General features: G+C 36.9%; 1 protein-coding gene across 1 annotated transcript in view; it reads left to right on the forward strand.

Annotated features, from left to right (window-relative positions):
* Positions 1-22,871, forward strand: part of RYR2 (ryanodine receptor 2) — a 339,366-nt gene extending 316,495 nt beyond the window's left edge. The window contains exons 93-107 of the mRNA XM_030446731.1: positions 59-123; positions 1,149-1,296; positions 2,343-2,429; positions 3,256-3,474; positions 5,686-5,816; positions 6,396-6,438; positions 7,375-7,508; positions 10,846-10,906; positions 11,835-11,981; positions 13,970-14,104; positions 16,252-16,408; positions 18,213-18,277; positions 19,547-19,647; positions 21,006-21,057; positions 22,776-22,871. Coding sequence (XP_030302591.1) covers positions 59-123; positions 1,149-1,296; positions 2,343-2,429; positions 3,256-3,474; positions 5,686-5,816; positions 6,396-6,438; positions 7,375-7,508; positions 10,846-10,906; positions 11,835-11,981; positions 13,970-14,104; positions 16,252-16,408; positions 18,213-18,277; positions 19,547-19,647; positions 21,006-21,057; positions 22,776-22,871 — 1,641 coding nt within the window. The remainder of the gene's footprint in view (positions 1-58; positions 124-1,148; positions 1,297-2,342; positions 2,430-3,255; positions 3,475-5,685; positions 5,817-6,395; positions 6,439-7,374; positions 7,509-10,845; positions 10,907-11,834; positions 11,982-13,969; positions 14,105-16,251; positions 16,409-18,212; positions 18,278-19,546; positions 19,648-21,005; positions 21,058-22,775) is intronic.
* Positions 22,872-23,161: the final 290 nt, after the last annotated feature.

A 23,161-nucleotide genomic window follows, 5' to 3' on the forward strand; every position in this document is an offset into this window, starting at 1 on the left:
TGTATCTCTGTAATGTATAATAATATTCAGACACTTTTTAAAATATGACTTTCTGTAGGAGCAGGTGAAAGAAGAGGAAAAGGAAGAGAAGGAGGAGACAAAATCTGAACCTGAAAAAGCTGAGTATGTGTCACTTTAATCTCTGATCCTATGAAACATGGGTTGTTTCACTGAAAAACCAACTCAATTTGTACTTACTTCTTTTTCTTTAATGTGGTGTCCTTTCGGGCTCAAAAGTTAGAATGTTTTTTAACCATCCTTCACAACTGTGCACATTTACAAGAAAGTAGCATCACTCAGATTTTATGAATTTCCCTCTTCCAGCAGCCTCCTTTGTAATGTTGATTTAGTTTCTTTTATACTATAACTTCATGAAGCAGAGTCTTGCTGACTTTTGAAGGCACTTCACTTGAGTGCTCCACTTGACTCTCTGAGCTGCAGTGAGTTCTGGATTCTCTGTGCCTGGCACTAGGAGCTGACCTGAAGCCACTCCTAACATGAGACAAACTTCCAATTGAGCTTTCAAGTGAAAGTTTGTCAAGTGTATTCTGGTACGAGAAGCAGCTTAGGACATCAGTTATTCTGTTTGTAGACAGGTACAGAGAAATTAATAATGCAACGTTTGGTTTGGCTTCAATTGGTTTCTGTGATCCTTTTATCTACCATGCTGCCAGGTCAAATTAACATCTAAGATAATTCACAGTTCCTTGGATCATTGTTTGGAGAAGGCAGCTCACTAACTCTGACTTTCTGTAATCAGGCAGCATGGTGATGATCACACATCAAACACTGTCAGGCTTTTTATTCCTGTGTCCTCCTAGACTGATACAGACATCCAGCTGTCAGCTTACAGACATTTGTCAGCACAGTTATTATCTGCACAGCTACCAAGCAGACCCTCAGGTAGTAAGGTTGGCAGATTCTTGAGTACCTGCCAGTTGGCATCCTCGCTTCCAGGTGCCAAACCACTGAGTTTAATTATCTGCAGACTTTACTGGATTTCCATCCTTGCCAGCTCTTTGAGTTGAAAAGAACCCAAATCCTCACTACTTGAGTCTCATGGAAAGATGCAATGGCCTCTTTCAGAGTGTGATTTTATTTTTTAACAAAATTTTATTAACTTATTTTGGCTTAATTTGTGTCCTAAGAGGAGAAGATGGAGAAAAAGAAGAGAAAGCCAAGGAAGACAAAGGGAAACAGAAATTAAGACAACTTCATACTCACAGATATGGAGAACCAGAAGTTCAGGAATCAGCTTTCTGGAAGAAAATTATTGCATATCAACAGAAGCTTCTTGTAAGCTGTTCCTTAAACTATGTGTACTTAGCAAGATGATTATTGTCCAAAACCCAGAGATACCTGTCCATCATTGGTAAACAGCCATGCATTTTTATGTGATTAAAATGTCCTGAATTTTCACAGCAGCTTGTGAGCCTTCTAGGATTTGTCTTTCCCTGAGTTACAGCCTTGGGAAATTACAAGCTTTCCTATAAAAAGAGTTTATGAAGATACAGTGCTTAGTCTAAAACTTGTAAGAAAAGATGGTACACATTTGTTTGATAACTAGCAAATTAAAATTTGAGAAACTTCTCAATAGTTGTGGTGAATAAGATTAATTAAAACAATATAACTGTCTTTGAGCATCTCAGTAAAATATGATACTTCTGACTTTGCTGTACAACTATCTAAAGTTCATGCAGTTATTAGCTGGGAGTTCCTACACATGCCCTGTGAAGCTAGTGTGAAATGCAAAGCAAAAAGTAGTATTTGTATCAACATGTATCCTTGAAAGGGTCATGAATTGTCAAGAAGAGGAAGGGTACATTTTTATTATCACTTTCATAGTATCATGGTAGAGAAGTTTTCTACTCAGGGCACTTAGTTCACTGATGAAGTCTTTGCTGATCTGGTAAAAACAAAGTTGGTTTTTGAATAGAAAAGATTTAAAATATTACAACATGCAGATTTTTTTTTCTTGGTAAATTTAACAGCTTGCCATGTGCATGAATACTGAGTTACATGGAAGACATATTTCTATATTACTTTTACATTACTATTTTTTGTGTTGTTTCTGAGTGTATTGAAAGGATAATGAAAGCACCAATTAAAAATCCTTCATCACTTTCTTCATGGAGTGAAGCAAAAAGTCCTTTATCCATTATTGCATATGTGGCATAGGGAGAAAATTTGTACAATACTTCACTCAAAATGTTTGAATTTTTTCTTTTTTCTATTTATAATTCTATTTAGAAGCTCCACAGGGAGCAACAAGCTAATAATGATTGTGGTATCATTATATTATTAGTAGGCAAACTGTGTTTATGTTCTGTTTCTATTTTCAGAATTACTTTGCAAGAAACTTTTACAACATGAGGATGCTGGCACTGTTTGTTGCTTTTGCCATCAACTTCATCCTGCTTTTCTATAAGGTAAGCTTGTCAAAATATTCCTTATCAGGTTGTATACTGAAAAACATTCAGGTGTTGCAGACAGTGCACTAGTTAGAACTGCCTAGTTTAACAGATTAAATACTTGCTTCCCAGGGCCACTTCAGAAATCTAAGAGGGTAAGAGCTGAAGTGTTTTTGTGTAGTAATAACAGACTTCCAGTACACAAAGAGCTGGTTTTGTTCTGCCAGGGAGGCAGCAGAGTGAAGGGCATATCCATGCCTCAGATGCTCCATTTCACAGTACAGGGACTCAGACAAGTTCAGCCTTCCCTGGCAGCTTAAACTACACATGCCAGCTGAAATGTTTTCTTGTGTCATTGTGCTCCCCTGAGAGAGGATGTGTGCAGCAAGAAATCACATCTTAAACTGCCTAGAATATCACAGATCTTCTTTGTCAAGACTTTTAGGATTGTTCCTACAACTCTAGAGCCTTCAGACTCAAATTAGTTTCTGACAGAGCCCTGCTGATACAGACTACATGTACCAATATCAGGAGTTGACTGGGCTGCTTCTGAGAGGGCTATGAACTTCCTTAAATTGAGGTGATAAAGTTCAGTATTGCCCAGATTTGCTACCATGGACTGAAAGTAGAGAACACTATCACTGACCAGTGTAAAAAGATGAAAGGGTCTCTATGAGATTTTCACTGTGGACTAATTCTTTTTTTTTAATGCAAGAAAAGTCTCCTCTCACATTTATGATGTCCTTGGTATCATTGCTTTCAGTTATGTGACTTACCCTGTAGTACTGTGAAACGCCTGTCAAAGTAATATAGTTGCAATATTAAGATTAAATGATTTAAACAGGTCTCCACCTCTGCTGCATCAGAAGAAAAGGAAGTTCCTGTGGTATCTGCTGATGAAAGTACTAAGCTGAATATCCTGGAAAATGAAAATGAGAGGGACATTGCAGTGCATTATGTCCTGGAAGAAAGCAGTGGCTACATGGAGCCCACACTGAGGATTTTGGCTATCCTACACACAGTCATCTCCTTCTTCTGCATCATAGGCTATTACTGTTTGAAAGTAAGAAAAACCGAAACTTGTTTTATCTTCTGGCTCCCAACTTTTGTATCCCCTGAACAGCATAAACTGGAATAAAGTCATAGCAACTTTGCTTAAGCAAGTTGAGGGACCCTGTAGAGAAAAAACACAATTCTGTCAGTGTTGCCAGCCAACGGAGCTGTGCAGTTCTGTACCCTGCACAGAAATTATGTGTTAGGTGATGTGGAAATTCCAGAAGCTACAGGCCAGAGCCTGATTTTCTGGGCTGACACTGGATCATAGGATCAGCATTTTCATGGTTACCGTGTCAGCCAGACCATTGGAGCAATAACCATTACAGCCAGAACCTGCTCGTGGCTGTCAAAGAGAAGCTGAGCACACATTGGCTTGGGAATGCCACCTGACAGGGTCTGTGTTGCTGGGTTATAGGAAAAGCATTCAGCATTTTGGACAACTTCGGACAGTGCTTACTTTTCCTGTGCTCTCTGGTGGTGGTATTTTGGTGGGAACTTAAGCACCCATCAATATCTTGCAGAAGATCTCTGTTAGAGGTGGAAGAAATAAAGGTGCCACCTTTACTGGCAAAATGCTGCTTCTGATTTAGGAGGATGAAACGCCATAGATCTCTGAAACTGGGAGTACAACTCTGGGATGTACTGCCCCCATTTTAGGGGGGCATTATAGGCAAAAACTATAGGTCAGAGTGCAAGTTTAGTACTAAATTAAATGGACTTTTGCTGTGATGCAGTGGGACTGCTCATTTCTCCTCACAATTGTAATTTATGCATTAAGCTTTTATGTGGCCTTTCATATTTTTCTTTTCCTCTTTTAATAGTTAATACTTTTTTTTATCCTAAAAAAGGCACAATCTCCATTTGCAGTTCAGGCAAATGGTCATCATTCTACTGCACAAAGTAATTGATTTTCATGTCTAACATCAGTGTTTCTTCAGGTCAATAAATACTAAAACACATTTTCCTGTTTTACTGAAACTTTTTATGCTTTTTTTTTTTCTTCACATTGTGTTTTCAAACTACATTTATTCTTTGACTGGAAGGGAAAGACATATTATTATCATTAATTGCCATAATGAATTGCCTTCTTTCCAATTTTGATACCCCAAAGAAAAGACCAATTATGATTTCATTCTGTGTCTCTTTGGAGAGATAGTGCTTTCAAAATTGAAAATCTTCATAGCTGCAGGTCTGTGTATGATATGTTTGCTTCTAAAGATTTCTGTGCATAAAACCCACTAAAATTTTCTCAATCAGCAGTCTGGAAATAAATGTGGAACTATTGGTATTGTATCTAATGCAGTCATCATGTTGCCTGAGTAGTCTGATTTTTTTAAGTAATTTTTTTTACTCTCTTTTTAAGTTATTATTCCTATTTAAGTATACTCACGGCCAGTCTTGACTAGTATACAGTCAAGGTGGGTAATGCAGGGTAGGTGAGTTCTGAAGACCTGTAAAATTCTTCCAGGGAGGAGTAGGGTTTATTTATTTATTTTTTCTTGGTAACAGATCCACACCACTGGGAGCACTAATTACATCTGTCTTCACAGAATGTACTTTTGAATGCCATCCAGCTGATGCAGGAGAGTTGTAGGTAAAGTCTGATCCTTACTGCTCAGGTGTCTCAGCTGCTGGCAAAGAACTCCAGAGCACTGATCAAGTATAGGGAATGTGAATACAATTTAAGTTTTTTTCTTTTTACTGCTTCCAGTCTTTCTTTGGTCTTAACTGGGAAAGTACTTCGCTTCCTACTCTGAAACCTCAAGAATTCTTTAATAAGTGCAAGGCAACATCTGACACCTCTGGGTATCAAAATGCAAGCCAAAAGTGGGATTCCAAATTAATATTTTGGAACTAGAATTTCTAAGCATTTAAAAAATATTTTTATTTTAGCTCTCTTTCATGTGACTAGCTCTAATAGCTCCATAGCACTAAAGAGTTCTCTTTTCTTGGTCTCTGCCATCTTTTTACAGCTGTGTGGTGTGCTGTAGTTAGGTGATTCTGAATGACCTGCTCCTTGTGCAGCTACTCCTTTGCAGCTTTTTGGGCAATTGTCAAGTCTTTTGTTTTGTTTTGTTTTTTTAAATACTATTTTGTTCAGTTTTCATACTTGAATTTTCACAAATTTCACAAAATTTTCACAAACAGCTTTTCAAAAAAAAATTGCAGCCATACCAGTGCATGTTAAATAATTCCTGATATTTTTTTTCAACTGCAGGTCCCACTGGTCATTTTTAAGAGAGAAAAGGAAGTGGCAAGGAAACTGGAATTTGATGGGTTGTATATAACTGAACAGCCTTCAGAAGATGATATTAAGGGACAGTGGGATAGACTTGTAATCAACACCCAGTGAGTTTTCAGCTACTCTGTCTCTTTGCATGGAATTGTTCTTCAGGCTTCATAGTTACATAGTTGATCATCCAGCTTGTCTGGGATAAACAATTGTGAGGGCTATATTTATAGCAAGCAAATTATTTCAGGCACCTGTTATGCTAATGTGTGCTATTACTTTTTAATCTTACTCATTCACAGGTGTTTGCCTTAAAATTATTTCCATTCCACAAAAGAAAAATAAAATAATTGTGGTGAATTTCTTTTGGCAAGCACATTAATGACTGTACTGCTGTGAGTTGGAGAGTGAGGTGTACTTTGCATCATTTTATTGTCTCTTAGAGGCTCTCCTTCAGGAACATATTTGAAGTCCCAGATCTCTGCCTGGTGAGACTCTGTGATACAGACACCTTAACATGGCAGACTGGAAGCCATTTGGCAACTTGCATTTCAGGGACTTCACAAATAATTATGTGACAGCAACAACAAAGAGCCTCTGAGAAACAAAGCCAGCATGTAATTTTTCTGATATTTTACCAAGTGCTGCATTTTCTTATGACTGCCTAAAACGTGATCTTGTTTATCTGTGTCGTTCAGGTCTTTTCCAAATAACTATTGGGATAAATTTGTGAAAAGAAAGGTAAGGTTTATTTTTCCATTTAAGAAGTTCTAATAAAGTTCTAATGCATGCTTATTATCATGTTTGATTAAATGTGAGCTATACTTTGAAATATATCTTCAATTCAGTGTAGATTTCTGTATTTACCATTTTAAAATACATAGGAGTCCTTACTTCATGCTTACAACTACTTTGTGGTTTGCATAGTTATTCTTTTGAAGATTTTCTACATGCAGCTTGTTTTATAAAATAGAAATTCAAACACATATGTGAAATTCTGTGAAGCACTGTGTGCACTTCCATGAATATTACAAAATATTTAAGTTGTTTTGTCTGCATGCATTTATGTGCTCACCTCCATTCACATAGAATGGAGACTCCCTCATCCATCAGAGGGTTAGAAAGGAATTAAATGAGAAGATAGAACAGACTGAGATGTTCAGGCACAGGAGCCATCAACCCATTAAAGCCCCATCTCCTCAAGCCTCAAGGAGCACAGAGACCCAGTGGCAGGGAAGAACCCAAATCACTCCCTGGGAAGAGACAATTTGCCAATTCCCACCGAGGGCTTTCCCAGGAAAGCCTCAGCCCCAGTGTCCAGGTTGGAAAGCCACCAAGATGAGACACTGGGAGTAGCCCTCCATATGACCTTTCGGAGCAGGATATGGGATGGGGAAGGAAGAACATGTGAGGATTGCACAGAACTTGTTATTGGATGTTATAGGGAGGAAGCAAAGATGGGAAAAGGGATGGATTTAGGTGATTTGGGGAGGAACAAGTGCGGGAAAACGGCTTGGTAAGGGACAAAAAGGGCCAGGTCTGTGTACCTAGCTTTCTGCTCAAGTGCAGTTGTCTAATAAAAAAGATTGTGCATGTTAAACTTCTTGTCTTGAAAAGCAGGCTGAAAAACACCTGGTTTACCCAACTGATTCTCTTGAGTATTCCCTATAACTTTAGGTCATGGATAAATATGGTGAGTTCTATGGCCGTGACAGGATCAGTGAATTACTAGGAATGGACAAAGCTGCTCTTGATTTTAGTGATGCTCGAGAAAAGAAGAAACCAAAGAAGGACAGCTCCTTATCTGCTGTGTAAGCCTTTGCTTCTGGTTTGTTTGTGTGGTTGTTTTCTTGGTTTTTTGTTTGTTTTTGGGGTTTGGTGTTTTGGTTTTTTTTTTTGAGAGGGTAGAGAGATTTGTAAGTTAAGCATTCATATTTTGTTATTCAGCTTTGCTTTTTCTTTTTGCCTTTTTGTGCATGGCTCTATAAGATAAATCAATTCTTAAGATGAATGATATAGTGACTTTTTTATTATAAGCAACGTCTATGCAGTACTCCATTGTTGTGATAGTGTCATTGTAACTGGACTAGAAGTTCTTTTTCAGAGCTCTCTCAATTCATCTCAGCTGGAACGAATGGGCAGAACTATCACTGTATGGCTTGATGATAAAGAAATAATGGAGTAAATTGAAGCAGTAGTGATGGTGACCAGTAAAATCTAGGAAATTGGATTATTAGTCTTCGTATCTTTTTATAATTCACACTCCCTAAACTGTGTTTGCCTGTCATCTGAGAGAGAGGCCTGAAAAAAGCCCTTAGACATTCAGAGTAATTACATTCATTTTCCTTCTTAGGGAAGGGCCATCCTCAGTTTTGTAAAGCACTGCAAAAATGTTTTTCCAGTTCTGCATTTGAAAAAAAAAAAAAAAGTTCCAAATAGAATATGTTTTAACAGATGGCCTTTTAATGCTACAGAGATTCTAATGTAAGGGTTTATTTATAGCTTTCTTTAACAGCAAGATTTTATCAATTGTTTTGTAAGAATTAGATGCAGTAGAGAGTGGGACTGTTGGTAAAATAGAACTGCACTTAAACAAGGGCTGATCTTTTAAAGCTTTCTAACTAAACCTGGACTCCCCCTAAACAATCAGTGAGGTGCAGTGTTAAGGCCCAAGGACTCTGCAGTATTGCAACACTAAATAAAATTTAAAATTGTACTTTCCAGAATACTTTCTTACATGCTCTTCTGCTGCTGAATTGTAGTAGGACCCATGCTTGATTTTAGAAGTTTTAAAATGTATTTTTAAAAATTACTTATATTTTTGTTATAAGTAGAAAATTATGTTTTCACTTTGCTATGTACTCATGATTCATGGAATCTAAGAATCATTAAATATTAGAAGTTGAAAGGGACCTACAGAGATCATCTAGTCCAACCCCATATTTGGGAAGAAATTCTAAATAATGTTTCCATGGAACCTCTTGAAAAAAAAGACCAGAAGGAAGCAGTTGGAGAAGGCTGATGAAATTCTTAATTTCAGAATCAAGCCTGAATGATGCCAGGTTTTGTTATTTCTCTAGCATCTACTTCATATTACATATGTTAAAAAAAATATAATTACAACCTCATCTATCTTTCATGTTCTCCCTGGAGAAATCATTCCATACTTAAAAGGGATGAATGTGCAGTGGGAAAATAAACAAGTATGATGGAAATTTACAGAACAATTTGCATGGAATTCATATCCTACAGGAAGGTAGATGTAGCTACTTTTTACGAGTTTCAAAAATTAAGCTACTAAAATTTAGGCTTATTGCAGATTCAACAGTGCTGTGAAAAGAGAGGTGGGAAAAGCACTGGAGTTGAACTTTTACTGCACCACTTTTGGGCAAAAAAGTGGAGAATGGTATGGCCTGGTGCAGATCCCAGCTCTTTTGCCTCTGCTTCTGTGTGTGCCAGCTGGAGGTGGCCAGACCAGAGACCTGTGTCCTGCTCAGCACAGAAGGGAGTGCAGCAGAATGTTCCTTGGGAATACAATACTCAACTAAAACTGTTATTTCTTTGTGGTTAGAGGCTCTGGCTATGCAAATAAAAACTTTGGAAATCAGACCTTGATAGAACCAGGGTCTGACTCTTGGTGTTCCAAGGGCTCAGATAAATCTATATAAACATCTGGTACCTGCTTTCATATGGGGCAGATGCATCACATCAGCCACTATTATTTCTGCTTGTTTAGTCATTCTCTTTCATGAACACTAAATTCACTCACATTTTAAGGATTAAAACATTTTTCATGCTACTATTTGTATTTTTTCCTGACTTCTGGTATCCAGGTTTAGAAATTTTTTTGTGTAAATATAATATAAATGATCCAAAAACATTCCAAAAAGACTAAGTCAAAAACTAGTGAAGGCAAGGTACAGCTACAAGCCAAAATGGTGTGTATATTGTTTGGCAAGTCAGTAGTATCACTTGTCTATAGAGGAAATAAAAATCCTTCAATCAAACTAATAGATTTAATTCTAGTGCAAAAATGTAGCCTAAAGGTGAGATGTTTTTTTGGGTTGATAGAGTAAGTGGAGAATTAATCCCTAAATGTACAAATTACAGAAATATGAGTGAAAAATTTGGAGATAACAGTTTACAATATCAGTCTGTAGTATATAAAAATCTGTTGAAGAGAGGAGAGCAGTAGGAGAGGCTAACTGGGTAATGCAATGAAACAACAAATGCTGTGGAAGAAACTGGGAGCCCAGACCTGGCCCCAGCACTCCAGGTGTAGCCTTACCAGTTAGAGAGGTAGATATCACCTCTCTCCACCTGCTGGCACCACTCCTCCCAATGAATCCCAGGGTACCTGAGCCTGCTTTGCATGTTGCTGGCTTAGGCTCAACTTGAAGGCCACCAACCCCCCCCCAGCTCCTTTTCTGCAGAAGTTTTTAATATATATTGCTCATTCATTCATTTTTATCCTTGATATCAACAGGAGAATTAAGGGACACAAGCTCTGAGGTTGATTTCATACCACTTTGTCTTTAAAACCATCTGTGGAGTTTCAGGGTATGGTTTAGTGATTGTAGGAGTTAGATTATAGGTGGACTCAAAGGGCTTTTCCAACCTTAGTGATTCTATGATTCAGTGATTGTAACTGCATCACCCCAGGTGAGCTATCAGAACTGATGGAAAAGAATTGGAATTTAGGGTCCAAATTCTCCAACCTTTTTTGACAGCTACTTTAGGCTTAGGTTGGTTGCATTAAAAAAATATATATGTATATATATAAGTGTGTATATATATATATATATATATATATATATATATATATATTTCTCCATGGATTATAAAGAAAGTTTGTTTCACTATGTTCATAATGTTGTAGGCATCAATCAGTATGAGTTCTGATTAAGCCAAAGCAGTATTTATCAATTTGATTTTCTGGCTTTTTTTTTTTTTTTTTTCCCTGACAGGTCCATTCTAGGGTAAATTGTGCATTAGAACAAGGTTCTGATGTATTGCAGCTTTTGGAAAAATAGATCAGCTGTTGTCTCTTTTGTTTGTCTGTTAATAGATAAGATATCCTACAGAGTGTGTGAATGTTCTCCTGTTGTGGTTTGATATGAAATGAAATGTATTTATTTATTTTGACAGGCTAAATTCCATTGATGTTAAGTATCAGATGTGGAAATTGGGAGTTGTTTTCACTGATAATGTAAGTTTATCAGTATATACACACAGAGAGCTATATATTCACCTTCAAAAAACAATATACATGTTAACTCATAATGCTTCAAAGAGTTTATATTTAATTTACTACGTGGATGAAGAAACCTTGGAAGGTTAAAAAGCTGTAGGTGAAATACTTACCTACTTTTTAGAAGCTCAGTCAATTCCTGCCCTCCTCCTGCTGTGCTTTATTCAAGAGCAACAAGCAAGCAGCGTTCTGTAGAATTAGCAAACTGACCATAGAAATTCTAATTGCCATTTTTCATATTTTTTATAAACTTTATGCACACTTGAATATTTCTGGAGCACATTCAGGCTGGTACACTTAATGTATGTGCAATAGCAATAATTTATGTCTCTGAAGCTGGTGGCAGGATGTGTCACAGAAAGATGGATTTTAATAATTTGAATATTATTTTAGAAAAGGAATGATAAACAAGACTGAACATCTTGTTTAAGAAATCACTCATCACATGTTTATTAAGAGTTCTGCAATTATCACTTGCCTCAGTCAGCTTATTTTACTGATGGAAAAACTGGTTGGGGAAAAAACAGTTTTAGAACTAGAACTGCCAGGGACTGGAAGTGTCCAGACAACATGATCTGTAAAGAGTTAGAATTTGTTCCGGAACATGAACAAATAAGGCTTTAACAATTTCAAAATGAAGTTTTACAAATGAAAATTTGAAAATGTCAAGTTCGACCATGTCTCAGGATCTCTCTATTTACTCATTTAATATTTTTGCACAAAAGGAAAATTCTCAAAGATTTCTAGCAAACTCTATGTTAAAAAATAAAAATAAATTTCTATTTCGTGAAAAGCAGAGAAGCAATTTCTGCCTCTCCTTAGTGTTTTGAATTAAGTTGAAGATAATAGCCATGAGTTTCATTTTATGACTTGTTTTTTCTGTTAGTCTTTCCTTTACCTAGCGTGGTACATGACCATGTCAGTCCTTGGCCATTACAACAATTTTTTCTTTGCTGCTCATCTCCTTGACATTGCAATGGGATTCAAGACATTACGAACTATCCTGTCATCAGTGACCCACAATGGCAAACAGGTATCAACTCTTTTCATTTTTTTTTTTTTTTTTTACTTAAGGAGAAAGTGTTTGCTTAAGAGGTGTTGAAAGTTTAAATTTTTTTCAAGGTTCATCTAAAAGAGATCCAGCTGATACCCAGCTACTGTTTCTGTTAGAAAATTGTGGAGCTCGGCTCTTTGATAAAAAGAAATCTATTCTTAAAGAATCTATAAAATCTGAAAGTGCATTTCTGATTAAAGTGAAGAAAATAACTAAGGCTTTTCATCTACTGAGATCCCTTATAGGAATGGCACTTAATGTAACCTGTAGCAAGTTGTTTTCCAGATTTTTTTTTCTTACTCTCTTGCTTTTAAGCAAGTTTGTTACTAGAGAAACGTATAATCATTAGCAATGCTTTTTTGTAAATGCAGAGGGTGATGAATTTAATTTAATTTGATTCTCCCTTCAAATGCAGTGTCCTTTTCAACAGTTTTTGATTATTGCACATTAGGTGGATACAGTTTATTTTTCAAAATAGCTAGTGAAGCACATGATAGATGGAAGACTTTTAGGCATGAACTCATATTGACAATCTGTTATTTGCTTTTATTTATGTGGCAAAATTAAATTTCATTTGTGGGATAAAAATTGTGTCTTGAAATGTTACAAAAATCAACATTCTGCATTCTTTGTCACTTAATGAACAGATTTTCTTAAATTCTTAATTCTGATTTCTTAAGCAAAAAAGTAAAAAAAAAAAATCAGTCTACACCTCAAAAAATGAAGTATTTTACTTTCTAAAAATAATCCTGGAGTTTTAGCAAGTGATCTATGTAGGAGGCATAACTTAGGATTAGGATCTTTTTAGGTCTGGCAGCTATGCAAGTGAAATATGAATTTGCAGGATGTTGCAGGTCACTTGCAGATGCTTTCCAGGAAACTCAAGGCAAAATTTTAATGATGCTGTAGTTGAGCAGTGGAGTATATGTTGCTGTATCTCTGAGATAGATATTAAAATATTAGCAACTGTTTGTTTTATATTTGATTTCATAAATGTAAATAAAATTGTTTCAGTATTTAATTAGGAGAAATATATTGCAGTTAGATAATAGGTTATATTAGATAGTAGCACTAGTACTGTGGTGTAGAGAAGTAAGATAAACCAGGTGCCTCGAGTTGCCAAAGAGTGGGTGTGAGTCCACCTGTGCCTGGTTAGGGCAGGCCCCCTATTACCAGGGGGGCAATAAAGGTGAAACTCACAGCCACAGACTAGCTCACTCTCAAGCACTGTATTACCTTTTATTGTGCCGCTAGCGCTCATCGCCTCCAAGGTGAGGCTCTCTGTAGAGTCTTGAACCCGGGGCTTTCGGCATTGCAGTACTGGGTCTTAACCAGCTGCGCCACGAGAGCCTCACCTTGGAGGCGATGAGCGCTAGTGGCACAATAAAAGGTAATACAGTGCTTGAGAGTGAGCTAGTCTGTGGCTGTGAGTTTCACCTTTATTGCCCCCCTGGTAATAGGGGGCCTGCCCTAACCAGGCACAGGTGGACTCACACCCACTCTTTGGCAACTCGAGGCACCTGGTTTATCTTACTTCTCTACACTGTGGCATAGTATTAATTCAGATATTTTAGTCCAATTGTGTGGTTTGATTCCAATGGACTGTTTGATTGTGTCTCCATTAGGTTTTTGCAAGATTTGTCTTTGTAATTGTGTTTCTGTAGCCTGGTTTTCCTTCATAATACAAACATGTGAAATGCATGAAAATAAGCAGGTGCATTACCAAGCATCACAAAGGCATGGAAAGCAACAGAAAAAATAATGTTTTTCTGCTTTCTTCTATTTCTTCTTCTATTTCTTCTTCTATTTCTTCTTCTATTTCTTCTTCTATTTCTTCTTCTATTTCTTCTTCTATTTCTTCTTCTATTTCCTGCTTTCTTTCCTGCCTTTCTTCTATTTTTTAAAAGATAATTGTGCATCATTATTCCATGGTGGTATTAAATCCAGTCTATAATTTTGTCTTCCAGCTTGTCCTCACAGTGGGGTTACTAGCAGTAGTAGTGTACTTGTACACTGTAGTGGCATTCAATTTTTTCCGCAAATTTTACAACAAGAGTGAAGATGGTGATATGCCAGACATGAAGTGTGATGATATGCTCACAGTAAGTCTTATTTTGCTTCTGGATTTTTTTCTTTAACTGTTACATTTTTGTCCCTGTCCTCCTTCTAGTTCCTATTCATACACTCGTTATCATTATCCAGCAAGAAGACTAGAACTGAAGACCAAGGAACAAGGGTAATGAATATCCCTAACAGATAGATACAGCCTGTGTGTGTTATTATATTATTCAGTATTGCTGAATCCTGGGATTTTACAGGCCACATAGGAGGAGGAGCAGCTAGAGGCAAGGACTTCTAATTTAGGTATTGAAATGCTTGTTTAAGCTTGAAGCCCATCACTTTCCTCCAGCATGAGGTACCTTGATTATCTTCTATTGCCAGTGCTGTTACTGAAATTTCTCCTGTGCTCAGAACCACTAAAAATTATTTTGTACTTCCTGAGTGCCAGGTTTTACACTTGGGGATGGGAGGCAGAGATTATATCATGAAGAATTTCTAAAATACATTGCTGCTGATGCCCTTCTGAAAGCAATCATGTACAACCAAGTTAAATGCATTTCAGTATGTTATGCAACATGAATCACTTCCAGGGAACTGACACCATTTAAAAGCCCAATAATTAGATAAACTGTGGAGAGAGACTAGAGTGTCTATATTTTTGTCCAGTTTAGGACATTCAGTACAAGAAAGACAATAGATTAACTGGAGGATAAATCAGTGGAGGCTGCTAAATTGGCAGGTGCTGGAGCACTTTCCTTGGGACAAGAGGCTGAGGGAGTTGCGCTTGTTTGGCCTGGAGAAGAGAAAGCTTTGGGGAGGGGGCTGCAGATGTGGAAGAGCAGCTCCCCAGTACTTGCAGAGAAGATTCCCAGTACTGGGAAGAGAAATCCAGGCTCTTTACAGCAGTGCATGGCAGCAGACCGTGGACATAAAATGGTAAAAGGTGTGAGGCTGAGGAGAGCCAGGCTGGGAATCAGGTTCTCAGAGAGGTTGTGCAGTCTTCATCCTGTGGTAAGAACCTGACTGGGTAAAGCCCAGAACAACTTTGAGCTTGTAGTGAGACCTCTCAAAGTCCCTTCTGACCTGACCTGATGCTGCAGTTCTCTGACTACACACTTACAAAAGGCCTATAGTATTGTACAAGAATGAGTTAGAATACCATATGAAGTAGTATAAAATCAAGGTTCTCTTTTTTAAAAGTAGTAAGACTTGCAATATTAAAAGAAGAATAAAAATGGAATTAGAGAACACATTTTTTTAATTTTAGAAATATAAAAATAACTTTCAGAACATGTTAGATAACTAGCTCTACATTCACTCATTAAGTTAATGATTGGCTTTCCATGGTGAAATAAAAAACTGTCTCTAAAAATCATTGTATTTTTCTGTCATTGGTCTCTCAATATTGAATGCTGCTCTATCAGTTTCTTACATAAGGGATTTGGGGAGTAAATGTGGCATAGAATGGATTTTTTGTATAGTTAGGATTTAGAAGTTAGTTACTGTTGTTGTCATCACTGCTTTTTGATTGTGAATGTGAACTCTGGACCTGTAGTTTGCAAAGCATCTTGAAGGAAAAGAACCAATTCCCTACTTCAGAGCTTTTAATTTTCTATTAAACTATAGTATGATAAAAAAGAAATTTTGCATTGTCAGCATCCCACATGACTATACTGTGAGAATTATAATACCATTCTCCTGACCATAGTTTCACATTATTCATCCCAGACTTTTTCCGTCATTAGCCTGTCCTCTGCACAAACATTCACAAAGGTTTTTGATTTGGTTTGTTTTTAAATTTTTTGTTTGAAGCCCCCAGAGATGGGGAAGGTCATTTATTGAGCTCAGAGAATGAGAAGGAGATGGCTGTGGTGGTGATGCTCTTATCCATTTCCACATTACTGACATGATTGTACCTCAGTCATGGTTGGTGTGCTGCTGGGTTTAAGGTAGATGAACTTTTGGTCTTGCTTGATGACAAAACATGAAATATTGCAGCTTCAGCTGCACAGCAAGATGTCCTCCCCCTTGGAAATATGTGTAACCTCAAAGGGGGGGAAAACAAATGACAATGTATTATGGTTGCCAGATCATGGACCAGTTCTTTGAATTACTTCATTTGCAACAATGGGTATTTATCATTTTAGCTGCAGACAAATCTTGTATCCCTTTTCTTTCTGTTTTCTAGTGCTACATGTTTCACATGTACGTTGGAGTACGTGCAGGTGGAGGCATTGGTGATGAAATAGAGGATCCAGCAGGAGATGAATATGAAATCTATCGGATTATCTTTGACATCACTTTCTTCTTCTTTGTGATTGTTATCCTGCTTGCAATTATTCAAGGTATATGTTTGTAAACCATGGTGAGACTGAAGCAATTACTTAGTTCTCCAAAGATCTTAATGTGACAGTAAGCATACACCTAAGACTCAACCAAGACACCAGGACAGATCATGAGACAGAGATTTTATACAGTAAATCACATCCAGTTGGCTCTTATCCTTAGTCTGTTCTTCCAGTCTCTGTGAAATCAATAGGCTCTAACTGGATCACTGGAAACAAAAAAAGCTCTTTGCTCTGAGAATACTGGTGTGACATTTTCTGTCTTTCCATTCCTCTTTCTAAAAGCCTTCTGTAAATGATCAGCAAGATAAGAAATCTTGTGGCACACCTTAAAATTCTCTCACAGCACAACCCATACTTTGTGAGCTTCAGTGGACAAAATCAGTAGCAGGTGCTGTCAGAGATTCCCCCTGCCAGCATCTGGTGTTCTTCACTGGTTGCCAAATCTTCAAATTGGTGGTTGTCTTGTGAAAATTGGAACACAGCTTTAAGAGATTTAATATTCTCTTACCTAAAAAACCCTCCATTTGGTGTGATGCCTTCTTACTTGAACAAGGAAAGGCACTCGGTATGACATATCTTCAGTATATCCTGGTTCCATGGCAATGGTAAGTCAGCTGCCACCAGGTAAACTTCTCAATTTGAGTGAAATTCACATGTGGCTTGCTATTGTAATCTGTAATGTGGATACTGAATTGGGAGAAGTCAGGCATTTCCTATTCTGTTTGCATTATTGATGTTTAAAATTATTATCTAAAGTACTTAAAAGCCCCATCTGTTTACATATTATACCTTCAAAAGATTGTCAGGAATGCCCAGAAGATCATCTTTCATTAAGGTTTGTACAAATCAATAGAAGAATTTTTTTGATTTTGGAAAAATGTGTGATGGTTTTTGCTGAGCTCAGGTGTTATTATAAATAGTGATACCTTATTGCTTTCTGTCAGCTAACAGCTAGCTGAGGGTGACTTTGAAAGCAGTAAGGATGCTGCCTCACTTCCCGTAAGGAAGTTTAGAAGGTGACTCTAATCTTGTGGAAAACTCTAATTCATACTCAAGCATCAAGTTTTTTAAAGGCCTTAGGGAGGGTACAAATTTTTTTATAGCCAGAAGTGTGACATATCTCATACTGTTTGTTTCTTCATTGTTGAATAGAAGAGTAGAGGCCTTAGATGTCAAGCTCTGAGTATAATTATCTCATATTCACCAATTTTACAGCACAGAAGTGTCAATAAGGATTGTGGAGCTCATCCTTGTAGTGGTTTAAATGAAGAGCAAATCGTGAGGTGTTCACAGTCTGAGCCGTTGAACCTGTGATGCTTTTCCTCTTCTTTTTCTATATCCCTGAAATGACCCTTTCTGTAGAGCTTGTACTACATGACAGCCCTAATGAGAGAGGATGCACAGAGCTCTGGGCCTCTCTGTATCTGACATGTAATAAATCCCTGACCTCTGTTGAACACACAGAAATATTCTTTCTATAGTAAAGCCTCCAAAAAGCTGTAAAGCTACATGTGTTTTCATGTACTGAGCCAAGAATACAGCACTCTGAATGAAACAGAAGTCTGCTTGTCCCATTTTATAATTCCCAATGATACTGCCAGCCATATGATAGGCATTTTCTTTGACTTGCTCATTTTTCTTCACATATTGAGTTGGTTTTGGGGTTTTTGGGGTATATATTGGCTTCTACTGTTACTGCACAATATTCTAGTTTAATATTCTTTGTCAGAATTATTTCCAAAAGCTCTTTGCTGCAGTTCAGTTCTTTTAACATTGATTGTTATTTTAACTTAAACCTCAGGTTTAATTATTGATGCTTTTGGTGAGCTGAGAGATCAGCAAGAGCAAGTGAAGGAAGACATGGAGGTAAGAACATCAGGTTTTATGACTCCCTGTTTTCAACCCAAATGTGACCTAGCTCATGGATAGCTCTTTACCCTAAGAGGAAAATGTTCTTTACACAGTCCAATATCATACAATGTCCTGAGTCAGATTCTGATCTAACATCTCAGTTCTGTAGATGGAAATACTGAGATACATTTTCATTGGATTTTTTTTATATATAATAAAAGGACCTGCATAAATACTTTTGTTAATACTCCTTAAAATTATTTTTAACACTTTTATGAAAAGAAAGCTCTGCTAGCATCCAGGTTCTGAGAAGTACTTGTCATTCTGTGATGCCTCCTGTGGCAGAGTTACACCATGCTTTGAGGACTTTTGGCTGCCACCTTCTATGTGTCTGCACAGAACACAAACCCAGGCTCTCTAAACTGATATTCTGCACTAAGCCTAATTGGAATTTGTTTGCCAGTTCCTAGTATGGGTTTTTTAATACCTCCAGATCAGCTTTGGTCAGGTTTTTGCTGCCAGTGGTACATTTTTAAATTATCAAAACTTCAGCCAAAAAAAACCCCTAACAGCTTGTTTTCTCATGACTTTTTAAAAGTTTAGACTAATCCTTGGGTCTTCATCTGTGTAAACAAGAAAAATCTTTGTATAGTGCTGTTTATTATAATGAATTATATGTCTGTGGCTATTTAAGTCTTTTGGATCTTCAGACTGGAGTTTTCTAGCACAGGTTGTTAATACTGTCATCTTCATTTCAGATGTAATATTCTTTGGTTAATCTAGGTATGAGAGTACCCTGTACTTGGTGATTTTCTATTTTGTCATTTGAGTATAAGAACTCTGACAAGTGTTGCAAAACTACTGCATTTTGTCATTAAACTTTGAGCATCCTCAGCTTCAGCTCAACAAGCACAACAGGCATTGAGATAAATACTGCCATTTGTTACACTGAGTGTTGCCTGCAGTGTTAAAAGAAAAAAAATAATCAGCTTTGACTGTTTTATGCCATTCTTCCTCCTGGTACCTGTTCACATACAGCTGAGAAATATTTTAGAATTTTCTTTTAAATGGTAAGAAGCTACTTTGAGAGTAGTAAAACTTCTGTTCAATTGTTTTTGGCTGAGGTACTCAGGCGAATCATTAAAAGAGAAGCCTTTTTATTCAGCATACCTTATACATGATCCATTGCCTATTTCAAAAAAATTGTGACATTTTTATTGACCTTTTCTCAAAGGGGGATAGGGTTACATATGGTGTTGAAGTGCTGTGTGTTCTTTCTTTCAGACAAAGTGCTTTATCTGTGGCATAGGAAATGACTACTTTGATACAGTGCCCCATGGCTTTGAAACACACACTCTACAGGAGCACAACTTGGCCAATTATCTGTGAGTACAGCAGAAATTAACACCTCCCTAACTCATGATGCTCACAGCCTCTGCATGAACCCGATGAGCTCTCTTACCTAAGTCAGTACTGTTTGGCTTTGATGTGCACTCATGCTGTCTGAATATTTAATGCTGGGGTGATTGGAGCAAGGAAGGAAGGAAACTTCATTATCTGCTTTCCAGCTTGGTTGTGACACACTGAGTTTGTGTGATCTAGGAGATGGATCTCTGAGGTCCCTTCCAACCCAGCCAATTCTATGATTCTGTAGGAACTGGGAACTTGGGATGGGGCTGTGGACACATTGGTACAGAGAAACAGCATGACCTGGACTGGAGGGATGAGATCAAAGGCTTCAAGTCCACCTTTGGAAAAACCAAGCAGAGCACTGGTGACCACTATACTCAATCTTTTTAAATCTGGAAATAAAACCATTTATCAGGCCTACAGTCACTGCACCATACTGTTGCTCTCCTGTCAAATGCACATGAAAATCCAGTGCCAAAGAGTATTTTATACCAGTTCCATCAGTATGAATCAATGGATGGATTGTGACTTTGTGTCCATAAACTAGCACTGTATTTTCACAAAAGAATGAGTCTGAAGTTTAACATCCCTCTAAAAACCTTCCACCTGAGAAACAGATTCTGCAAACAAAGCACATTAAAAGCACTGTCATGAGGTGTTTTGTTCCTGCTTACGAAGTACTAGACAAATAACATACTATAGCATACATCTCAGTACATCAGCCTAAGGAAATTTTTTTTTCATATTTTTGTGCATAATCATATTTTATATTTTTACACATTTGGAGAGAATGTCTCTCGTGAGTGAAATTTTGAAATCATCAACCAGTATCTACCAGATTTCTCAAAACACCAAGGCTAATGTCAAGACAAATGACAAATTTGCTCATGTTGATCTTGAGTTACATACACCAGAAAATATCCCCAAACTATAATTTCAATAAGAGAAATCTCTTAATCATCATTACCATTTGTTATCAGGAGAGGAAAAAAAAGTTCCCCTGACTTATGCCTATTTCCAAGCTGATGTCCCTGGGCAAGAAAATGCTTATCATTAGATCAGGATAGTAAGCTTAGAAAATCTTCATTTAAAGAGTTTTTATTTACTGTGTATTAAAGTAAATTGCTTGCATCTTAACATACTACTCATTAAAGAATAATAAGGTCATGAGTGTCAGGAAAATGATTTATTTAATGCGTCTGGGAATATTATCATAAACTTGCAAGTCCCTGAACAGCATTATCCCTGTACATGTTGAAAAATTCCCATCCCTTTGTGGCTTGCCTATTGTTTCCAACTATTGTATTCATAATAGCTGTTTCTTTGCTTGTAGGTTTTTTCTGATGTATCTTATTAACAAAGATGAAACAGAGCATACAGGACAGGTAGGTTGAACATTAGAGATGTCAACACTTATAAAAGAAGACCAATTCTAAAATAAAAACTATTCAGGCATGACAAGACTAAGAGTGTTTTATTGAATTGCTTCCCTTATGGTAAATTAGTTCTTATTCTTCTGAACAATTCTTAGGACTTTGGTTACTTAATGTTAGCTTGAATACCAGTTCTGTAATGGTTTCTATTCCTGTTTTATTATTTGAGTGTTTTTCGTAAATTGTTACTTCTACAAAATATAAATACAGACTACATACAAAAATGAGATGTTTCTCATTAGAGTATTCTGTGAAAGCAGTGCTCGTCGTTTCTCCTTCTTGATTCTTTGTTAACAGTTTTTGTCCTTTACAAGTATTTGAATATAATCTTCTATGTCCATATGAAAGTGCTTGTGTCTATATTTAAATGAAACCTGTGAGAGAGGTTTTCCCTGGAGGTTTCTTCTTTTGTGCTGCTCTTCCAAAATTCTAGTGCTTCCTTCAATTCCCTTTAAGTATGCCTAGAGGCAGTACAAAAATGGACCAAATTTACAAAGTTTTGTTTGTTTTATAACTATAGTTTTGCACCTTACTTGGTTGTTGTCCCCACACTGCAGATCAGAAAATAAATCTTGAAGAGCATCAAGCCCATAGCCCTACAACTTTGGGTCAGAGGGATGATTTGCTGTAAAACTGTGTAACTTTTTCTCAGCTCTGATGTATCTCCTGGGCAATTATAATCATCTTTGCAAAAATCTTCTCAGCCTTTTCCACTATCAGATTTTATGTCTTTGCTTTGCTATTTTTGAACATTCATTTGTCATTTGAGAATTTCATATGAAGCAAGATCTTCAAAAAAGTGGGGTTTATTTGCATTTTTTTTCTTGGCATACAGTGTGTCCAACTGTTTCAGTGAAGCCAAATTTCTACTAACTGTGCAGTTTTGATACTATTAGCTCATAATTTGAATATGAAGAGTACTTCATACCATGTAACTCCTAGGGACATTGTTTAGTGGTAGACTTGGCAGTGTTCAATTTACAGTTGGATTCAATTATCTTAAAGATCTTTTCTAACCTAACTGGATTCTATAACTTGTGTAGCACCTGTCCCTTCTACCATAGCATTTAAATAATAAATTGCACGTTTAAGTGGTGGAATCAAAATGGAAACAGACATACCCTTTACTGTTCTCCAGAATACCAAGAGACAGAGCCTTAACTGAACAAATAATCTTTCTGATTTTTAATTTCTGAACAAATAATCAGAAAGAAAAAAATGAAAAACTCACCACTGACTCTGAAAATACAGCTCTTTTAAGGAATACTTTTAAAGGACATTTTGGTTTATGTATTGTGTGAGGGCATGCTTTGAAATGACTGATGCAGAAATTCAATCACATTTCTATTACAGAAAATGTCCTGGTTACTCTGGTATTTATCTTGTCACCAGCTTTAATTGAGCTTTATAGTGCTTATGGATATGCAATAAGAGCTTAACTACTGGGTTCCTCTTCTGTGTGTTCTTCTATTGCTTTTTGAGTAGCTGTCAAAAATCTAAAAACTAATGGATAAAAATCATTAAGATGATTTTCTAGATTGATATACAACTATCTGATAGCCACAGAATGAAAACAAGTGAAGCAGCATGTAAACAAAGAGGGGGGGGAGGTCATGATTGGTGCTTTGCCACTGAATCAAGTTAAATTATTTAAATTGTGTTTTCTTCAGGAATCCTATGTGTGGAAAATGTATCAAGAACGGTGCTGGGAGTTTTTCCCTGCTGGTGATTGCTTCCGAAAACAATATGAAGATCAGCTCAACTAAACATGAGGATTTCCAGAGGAAAATATGTCCATGTATTTCCCAACTCCTTTGGGAATGCCTAACAGATTTCTTAAATCTCCAAAGCTGTGTGCTTTTGGCAGCACCAAAGCTCTGTTTTTAATGATCCAACTGCACTTTTATTTTCTTGTGTATTTGCTTTGAGAACACTGGAGTGAAAAAAACAATGAAAAACGACAGCAACTCTGGAAAACAAACCAACCACTTGCACACACAAAAGATATCCCTATACATACCATGCACACATAAGAAGAGACTTGAGACAACTTATT

Source organism: Calypte anna, chromosome 3 (genome assembly GCF_003957555.1).
Source record: "Calypte anna isolate BGI_N300 chromosome 3, bCalAnn1_v1.p, whole genome shotgun sequence".
NCBI lineage: Eukaryota > Metazoa > Chordata > Aves > Apodiformes > Trochilidae > Calypte > Calypte anna.